At 32.3% G+C, this 10,000-nt stretch overlaps 1 protein-coding gene across 1 annotated transcript in view; it reads left to right on the top strand.

The window, feature by feature from the left end:
* Nucleotides 1-1,738: 1,738 nt before the first annotated feature.
* The window catches only part of LOC124369875 (WASH complex subunit 2-like), a 51,295-nt gene continuing 43,033 nt past the window's right edge, over nt 1,739-10,000 (top strand). The window contains exons 1-2 of the mRNA XM_046828011.1: nt 1,739-1,854; nt 9,575-9,676. Coding sequence (XP_046683967.1) covers nt 1,852-1,854; nt 9,575-9,676 — 105 coding nt within the window. The 5' untranslated portion in view covers nt 1,739-1,851. The remainder of the gene's footprint in view (nt 1,855-9,574; nt 9,677-10,000) is intronic.

Genomic DNA, 10,000 nt, shown 5'->3' with positions numbered 1-10,000 from the left:
ACTTTTTACGGAGCTGAAAATACAAGATTTTTATCTGGTTGAATAATCTGTTTAGTAGGGGCGCTAGGTACAGATGATATTTCAGAATTCACTGTCAAGGGGGAGGAGACACTGTTAATACAAGCAATTATCAATATGTTAATTCCTTCACGCAAGAAACTGTTACTTTCTTCTTTGTGAGAGCGCTCTTTAACATTAAATCATAACTGTCATTTTCTTGTGATAGTCTTTATTTTAAATTATCCTTATCTAGTTCAGATTCTAACATAGATTATTCTAGTACACATATTTTATTGTATGAATCATTTAGCTTTTCTAGATATTTGGTGGTCAATGGGAGTAAGTTATAAATAGTAGCAGTGTCATAGTTTTCAATAATTTCTTTAAAAGCATGCATAAGATGAACTACTAAAGGGTTTAACGTCAATATGTATATCATCTACGGTATTTAATGCTTCTAGGTCCTTAGAAATTTTATTATTCAAAATTTCACGTGTAAGAACCATGGCAAACTATAATTAGCGACACAAGACTTGAGGAAAGAATAATAACTGGTTGGTCACAGAGAGTACAATAAATCAGAAAAGAAAAATAAATATCAATGACAATAAAATATACACGAATTATATTAAAATTCTAAATCTTCAGTATAGCCTTGGAAGTATCATCGACAGATGTCAAGCAAACAATATGACTACCAATGTACCTAAGTGTTTCTTGTGACCTTCCACTTAACGCGAAACTCAGCATCATACAAATATTATCTCAAAGGAAAAGGAGCTTGAAAGAATTGGGGTTATGAAGGGTTTATGGATGGTTTTGAGTCTGGTTTTGGCTTTATACATCCCTTTGATTTCATGTGTAAGAAGCCAACAAATTTCTGGGATCCATCACTAGAACCGCAAGCGGAATGAAGAATCTGGCAGACCTTAAAGCATTGTATTATACCCTATTTGGGCAGTCGTTGGAGTACGGCAATCAGGTTTGGCCCCCATACACTGCCTGTGCTGTGGACAGAATTGAGGCAATGCAAATAAGATTTATCAGGCTTCTAGGTGTTCGACTAGGATTTAAATATCTCGAAGTGTTTATCCACGACTTGGAACTGTAGCTTCGATTGGTTCTTATGAGCTAAAGAAGAAGCTTAGCGAATGCCCTGTTTCTCTACAAATTAGTCAATGGCATATTCACCTGCCCAGAATTATTGGCTGAGGTGGATATCAGAGTTTCGCAACGTACAAGATCTAGTGACCTCTTCAGCCGACGCTGTTTTTCTACATCCTATGACTTCAATAGTCCCTTGGCAAAGATTCTTCGCTCTGGTAACAACCTGGCTAAGGAGGCAGACTTATCTGATAACATCATGAGCATCCGGCGTCTTGCTACTATCGTAGACTGGGCCTGCTGAACCATACTACCAAGATGAAGGAGTACTTTAGTAGAATTTTAAATTCCTAATTATGAAAATCCTGTTGACAATTAATTAATTTAATGTACATAGTTGGTAGTATATATTATTGTTCAATTTATTACTATATTTATAAACATTCTGTTTGTGAATTAAGTATTGGAATTTCCGTTAATATTAGAAATAAATAAATAATAATTCTGATAACCGCGACATAAAACAAAATCAAATTATAATATTCAGTGTATTGCGAAAGTCCTAAGTGTCCGTCACGGCTATATGAAAATTCCAAAGCCCAAGAGATAAAAGAAATCTCAATTTAAGGCCTAAGTTAGTGTTAGTAGTGTAGTGTTGAGTGTTGATTGTTGTATCTTGAACAATTAGTAGACATAATATCAAAGAAAATTTCAGTTGAATGTATTCGTTTAAGTTATCATCTAGATATGGTAAGATTCCCCATGTATTTTACTTAAGACATTTAATAAGTTTATTCTCTCTAGTTTGATATTGTTTCTTAATTCCTCTGTAGTCATTAACCTATAATAACAAAACTAGCCTAATTTCGTAGAAAAATAATTATGCTTGTAAATATTTACTTATTAGAATTAACGTGTATTTGTATTTATCTAATAACCTAGGTACTTTTATACTGAATTCGTCCTGAAATATAAAATGTATGTTTATCAAATTAGATGAAATAATCAAGCTAAATTATGTAATAGGCCATTTCATGAAATTAGGGTTAGAATAATTGGGGTTTTTATACTTTTCAGTACATTGGCTCTAAGATTTTCAAATTTTACTTTTGTTCAGGTTCTGGTAGTAGGACAATGTTGTCAAGAAAATGAATATTTTATTAGCCATCAGATTGTTACAAGAACAATATTGACATCCTCTTGTTGATGTTTTAACATCTCAAGTGTTGCCAATAAACATAGAATACTTCTACTACTCTTTAAATGTCAAATGAACTGCTTTAAATCGTTATTTTAACATCATTAACCTCATTCCATTCATTCTCCTGAACAACACTACATAGGATTAAGAAAGTGAGGATAACAAATATTACACTTATTTAATATTAAAAGTGGAACTTTTCTTTTGCTGAGGAATATTAAATTGTTCAATGTGTGTACTGTATGTATTGGGGTCCGAGTTGTTGCTGCAGGTAACCATTGCATCAGCTGTTGCCCTTGTGATGTTTTTATACACATAAAGTAACAATACTGGTAAATGCAGGGGGTTTTGTGCAAAAATAATGATGTTTATTTATTACTCAGATGTATTGAGAGTAATTAATATTGGAGTTGATTCAAATGCTCCCAGATATCAATGTGGAGTGGTAAAGGTGCTGCTTTACACCGGTGGTGACAATTGGAAAATATCTGTAGAGATAGTACCATAATCATAATTCTAGTGGGCTTGACAAAGAATGTTTCCGGTTGCGGGCTGCGATAAAATAAACTGGCGATAGTGTAAAAATATTGTTAACTAAACTAACCCAACCATAACTTTCTACAATCTTAGAACGTTAGTTCTGATGTTATGGGAAAAAATATCTTTAGATAAATTTGAAAATAGCACAAACCTGATCTTACCATTTTACTAATTTTGTATAGGCCTACAGATACAAACTACTTACAAACTGTATGGTATTTTAAAACTCTTAATATTTTGATTGGGCCTAAACCTACTGTCACATTTAAAAGTAAGAATTTTCTTGATTGAAAAACTACACACAAGGAAACGCTTATATGTTGATTCTTAAAAACGCTATGTTTTAATTGAATGGATAATGTTTACTGTAGCCACGTTTAGGGATGTAAAAAACCTAGGTATTTACGAATCAGGGTAAATACCCAATGTTAGTAAATACTGGGTATTTTGAATTTTAATTACATCTCAGGATGAGTTTAACCTTAAAAATGTATGGAAACTCATTTTTCATTGTTCTTACAACACTATAAAATTATTAATATTAACTTAATGGAAATTATAATTCATTTGGAGAGCACATAGGTTTAAAAAATTAGGAAATGGAAAAAATAGGTCTATCATGTCTAAGCTAAAAAGATAGGAAACAATGCTTTGGAAGTTAAGTAAATAATGCATTTTGATTATTTAGAGATTATATTAATTAACTTCAAGTGCTCTGTAATAAAAAAATTTAACTATTTCAATATATTTAATTGCTACAGTTATTAGGTCTATTCTTACTATAAAGTAGCAATCATCCTCTCCTCTCTTATTTTTAGCTGCTATTTTTAGCTGCTATTAAGTAAAGTGAAGCTTCTGGTAAAGTATTAAAAAGTTTTCATTATAAATGAAAGCCAACTATAGCTAGGTACTACTTGATGAAGAGTTAGCATAGCCTACCACTTGAGGGGTAGGAAAATTTATATTTCTATCTTGTTTGTCCACACGATTTCATAAAAACAAATATACCTACAGGAATTTGCACAAAGCATTCATTTCTCTGAATGCAACATCAAGATTCCTCAGGAGACTTCACTTCTGGCTGGTTTGTACCTTCCAGTTGAGCCTACACCGGATATATTTAAATCTAGGCATTCTGTGGGTGTCCAGGAGTGGCACATCATTAACCTCAAATTTTAAGATATTGGTGTGCAAGAGAAGATCAATAGGCCTAGTCTGCTGAGGGGAGTAATTGTTGGAAGGTGGTGGGATTTCCTAAGTGTTAAATGCAGTTCATAGCTTGGACATAAGGGTGTGCCCTGTCTAATTTGACTGGAGAGGCTGGTACAGAACTAGTCTCTCTTTCTTCCAAAGTAAAATTACTGAAATATATATTGCCTGGAATCCTTCCTCATGGATCTCGACAGGAGGTGACCCTTACCTCCAATCTTACCCATCCGTAAAATCCTGTCACTCTGGAAATAAGCACAAAGGTCCTTTTAGGACTGGTTATGTACTATGAGAGGTTTCTCAGTTTTTTGTCCTAATAGAATAAAAAAAGAAAGCATCAATTTGTTGTAAGTTGGTGCATGTCACTCCATAGGGTTTTGGTTGACTAAAGCGAACGTTTTATATCGATCTTATGGCTAAATAAACTAAGCTATAACATTTTAACACGTGATTTAGTAACAAATATTATGAGGTTAATTTGTTGGATTAGTCGGTAAGACTATCGGTTCTATTGGGTCATTTCTATACTCAGTTGTGTCGGTTTATTTATTAATATTTCGTGTCAAAGGCGTCTTTCCATCATTATAACACACATACAATTAAAAGATAAATATTTGTTTGAAAGTATAAACACAATGCACAGAATGAAAACATAAGACATGTGCGCAGATATGTACATGGCAAAAACAAAGGATTAGAGTCCTGACATTTTAAATTTGTCTTTGGTAATTCTAAGCAATATATGGGTCAACCTCGATTTTTCTCATATTACAATATAATGTTCCAATAGTCAATTAGAAAAGGAAATGACTAGAATTTCTTGCCGGAAAGCAGTTATAGGGAGCAGGCAACTCATATTACATTATAATGTTCCAATAGTCAATTAGAAAAGGAAATGACTAGAATTTCTTGCTGGAAAGCAGTTATAGGGAGCAGGCAACCGCGAGAATTACCTATTAGTGATCAGGGGCACTGACGTGATCTGGGCTTCAAATTTGGAACTACTCGAGTTAATTTTTTTTCTAAAAGAGCAAGCAGCGCGAAGCGCTGCGCAGCGGGCAAGCATCGTGCGTGATCTTCGTCTATACTGAATTGATTCAGGCCAAAGGAATGACACAGATTACTTTACCAGATTTTTACGGAGATTTTGTATTGGGCGGATTATATTGGTTTACTTTGCTTTCCAGCATGTAATTATGTGTTTAAAATTGTTTTACATACATTACCTACATTATATTGTAATATGTAATAACAATTTATCAAAAATTTTTAATAAAAAAAAGGATCACGCACGATGCCTGCACGCTGCGCAGCGCTTCGCGCTGCTTGCTCTTTTAGAAAAAAAATTAACTCGAGTAGTTCCAAATTTGAAGCCCAGATCACGTCAGTGCCCCTGATCACTAATAGGTAACTCTAAGCAATATACGACCGTCTGGCAGTTGCGTGCTCCCTATAACTGCTTTCCGGCAAGAAATTCTAGTCATTTCCTTCTCTAATTGACTATTGGAACAATATATTGTAATATGAGAAAAATCGAGGTTGACCCATATATTGCTTAGAATTACCTTGTCTTTTAGTCTGTTTTCCACTAGATATCTGAAAAACAAATTGAGCTATGGACTAGTGTACTCATACCTCGTAACAAATTAAGTTCTAGTTAAATTTTTATGTTATTTTGCTATGTACAAGTACAATACCATTGTAATGAAATGTTACCAATCCTTATAACCGTGTAAGAAATTAGAGTACAGTTAAATATAATTTTTATTGTATTGTATAAGTATTGACTTCAGCATGTGTTACAACAATAAAAAGGTTTTCCCAACATTTTATCATTGATAAAAGAAACATAAAATCAAACTAGAGAAATAAGAAAGACAATAGCAGTGCAAAATATTATAAATACCCAAAAAACCCTGATGTCCTTTTTTTAATATCGAAGGATAAATATTGTTGCTAATTTAAATATAAGACACCATATGATTGTGTTTTAATCCTTGTTTTGATCAACACAATTGTTTTATAAAGCTCAAAACTAACAATACCATCATTTTGGATATTGAAATTACCATTGGGTAAATACCCGATTTGTATTTACCTGCTCGTTGGGTATTTCTCAGACGCACATCACTAGTTATGTTACATAAAACGATCTAAAACCTCTTTTAAACAATTTCTTAAAATAATGTTCATTTCCAGAAAGAAATTTTAGGCACTGACAAACCATACGTTGTACTGAAATTATTAACTTGTTTTAATTCAGGTTATATCTCAGTTAGTCTATCGATCTGGGAGACTGGGGAATCAGGGTTTCTGGGAGAAGGAGGATAACAAACTTAGGAGAGGTAGGAATGGGTAACATGGTGATCAACAACATGTATACAAAAAAAGACAGGGAATTTTGGTGGGGGAATTGTGTTGGAGGGTAATTCAAAAGTTTTTTTGTACTTTTCCTGTTTTTTATAATTTTGGTAACAGTTTTTACCTCTATAGTGAAGTTTATTTATTGTTTTTCTCTGTTATTTCGATCTTTTTTGCCATTGCGCAACTTCTTTGTGCATCTTGGAGTTGATTTATTTTTTTACATTTTCTGATTGGTTAAAGTGAGTTATGTTTTGTGCATATTGGAATGACTGAACATTATAGTAGATTGCTATTATTGTGTCAGAATGGACAGAAAATACTTTTTGTTGTTTTCTTCTAATTTATAATGGTATTTTATTTATATTTATAAAGTTCTTTGTGTATCTACTTCAAGTATGGCAGGAATTTTAGATTTTACTGGATGATACTATCTCAAGAGATGTTTTTTGTTCGTCACCCTTGTGCTCCTCTGGGCTGGTGGCCGAAGGCATCAATGTCAGCCCGTTCAACTACTAGTTTCTTTTACACAATTTTCGAGCTACCCGAAATGCACTTGTTTTTTTGTTCTTTTTATAATTTACTTTTTAGGAATGTTCGTTTTGAAAAAAATTGCAAATAATATGAAGTGGCTAAAGTAAATGTTTACTCTCATTATATTTGCTATAGTTGACTGGTGTATCGTTATAAATACACAGTAAGATAATACACAAGACGCTGGTTGATGCAGCACTGACCGAGTACCACAGAATGCTCAGTTAAGCTACTGGCTGTAGATAACACTGAGGAACACAGATAACCTGAAGCACTGCACACAAATACGAGTAGAACAACAAAACGTTAATCCCACTTTCAATATTAATAAACATCCTTATTTGTGATCAGCGCCCCGTAAAACCACATAAATTTATACTATATACCTTTATTTAAGTTACAACTAGTTTGATGTGAATAAAAAGGTGTTAGTAACTGCCCCCTAGTTGTAGCTTATATTTCTTTGGACGAACTAGATACTACTTAACTTTGAAGTTGATGAAAAGTTGTTGCTAGTTGTTAAGTACAGTTTTATCTTATAATGTTTATAAGCCTTTAGTTGAGCACACTTATCTTTTCTTGGACTTGTTAGTTTGTATCAAATTGTCTATTTATAGACAAGTACATTTGTAAATTTGAAGGAGTGGATAAGAATAATCTACTTACAATTATTTGTGTAATAATTTGTCTTTAATGGTCGGCAATCTAATTGAAAGCCAATACTAAGAGCCTTTATAAGCCCGATAAACGTAAGGAAGTCTTTCAGTGACATAAGGAAGAACTAGGCTTAGAATTTCTTTATGTTATATACAAAAAAAATGCTTTTTTTATATTACATTGATGGTATGTGTGCTTGTGCATATGTGTGTGCGTGCGCGCGCACACATGTGTTTGTGTGTGAGTAAATAAAGAAATTACTGTTTAATATAGCCTAAACTCATATGTTTTTGAGATTCATGTACAATTTTTTTAAGCAATATAAAGTATTAAATATTTTTTTAGATATTACACTGAATGCTGTTTTTTTAATTTGAAGCTAGAATGAAATAAATTAGAACCAACGTAAATATAAATAGTTCAATGTGTGAATGATTTTTATTCATACTGTTCTTTTTAGTTAATATAATGTTAAAGTAATTGTTGTTTCTGATTTTTGGACTATGATCTAAAAAACTGTAATAAATTATTTTAAATGCTGAAATTTCAGTGTTGTCCAAAAATGAAAAAAATTGAAAATGAAAACAATAATGTTTAAGTTTACTTAAGAAAAAAAACTAAACCTGCAATGACGTTTATGTTTGGTGTTCTTGGAAAATGATCTTTTATAATTATATAACACTTTATAAACCAGAAAAATTACCTTATTCTTAGAGTGTGTTACAATTTCAAGGAAATAATGCAAGAATCAGAGAAAAACTTCTAAGAGAGTAATGTATGATAGGTACTTTGTTATTGTGTGTTGAATTTTAAAATGCAGAAATCGAAATTTATTGAGACTTTTCTAATTTTCTTATGACACTTTTATTAAACATCTTTGTGATCAAAGCAATATATTAGATACTAAAAACCGAGTAAAACTTGAAAAAACAACAAAACTACTCATTATTTTATTAAATCTGCTGGAGCTAAGAAAAACATTCTTTTACTGACTAGGGTGAGAATATTATTATTTTTAACTTCTAAGAAGATGTTTTGTACCCTAAAAGCAGACTGGAAAACTATTTAATACATTGTAGTATAATGAAAATGAAGGGCACAAAGGGAAAAAATAATCATTTATAGTGGCAAGCAATAAATTATTTTAGTTCTGGCTCGTTCTATCAGTACATTTGATATTTGATAAAAGCAACAGTTAGTTGTATATCAACCTTAAGATGTTATTTCCACGTGAATTCTACTCTAGTAGCAATAACTACCTAGTAGATTCTACTTTTGTTCCAAACGGGTTAAGTTACTGCTACTTAGAATTAGCTCTTGATTCACTTCACAAATAGTTGTTGCTAAATCTAGGCAGTAGATACTACTTTTTATTCACTTTGCCCTTTGTGTTAGTTAAATTTTTCTGTCATTCACGACCATTCCTTGGGAGCACATTTTTATATGAAGAAAGTTTCTTAGTTGGTTCAATTCAGGGCACTTTTGTAAGTTTCTTGAGTGATGACAAATCCATTTCACAAGCAAATGTGACCATGCGGAAAATTGTTGAGAAAGGTTAATAAGAACAACTCATGCTGTAGACTCACTGACTTGTGACATTTATACACTGAGAATTTGCCACCAGGGTACTTGTAGTTACAAAGCATCCTTCTAGCATGTCTAGTGATATGTGCGTGAAGGTATTCAAAAGTATTAATTGAAGAACGAACCTAAGTAGAAGAACGAGAATTACTTCTAAATGTTCAATACCCTACTTTTCTACTCTTCCTCCTCCAGCATCCATCACCTCTCTTCTCTCCCTTTTTTCATGGATTATCATAAACATTTATAACAATAAAGCAGTTCTCAGATGTAGCATCAAGAGTAAAATACTGCAGAGTGAGTAAAAGATCTGTTATGTGATGAGTATTCTTTTGACACAATGTTTATTCATATCTATATTGTGGGATATATATTTCTGTGATGTAGGGGGAGCAAGCATGGGACACGGGAAAGATGCGAGAATGTAGGAATGAATGGAGTTTGGCAGCTGACACCCAGCTTCTGACTTACATGCAACAGTTCTCTCAGGTATGTTACTTCAAAACCTACAGTAGTTGTTATATATCTCAATATTATCGGTAGAATGTATTATAAAAATATTTTTTGATTGGGGTGGTAGTTGAATTTTCAATGTTTACTTCAAAAAAAATTGATAGTTCATTACAAAGTAAGCATACACAACAAAGCTAAGGCATAAGATTACAAATTAGTTCATCATAATTAATATATTATATTTGTGTCTTGTAACTTAATCAGTCTCCCTTTTTTTAACTTGTTGTTAGTTCTATCAATATAACATAAAATAGTTTGAGAGCCTTGTTGTGGACATCATGATACCCCTCTTTTAGCAAA

This window comes from Homalodisca vitripennis, chromosome X, assembly GCF_021130785.1.
Source record: "Homalodisca vitripennis isolate AUS2020 chromosome X, UT_GWSS_2.1, whole genome shotgun sequence".
In the NCBI taxonomy this organism is placed as follows: domain Eukaryota; kingdom Metazoa; phylum Arthropoda; class Insecta; order Hemiptera; family Cicadellidae; genus Homalodisca; species Homalodisca vitripennis.
This window is presented reverse-complemented; position numbering and strand designations above follow the sequence as displayed.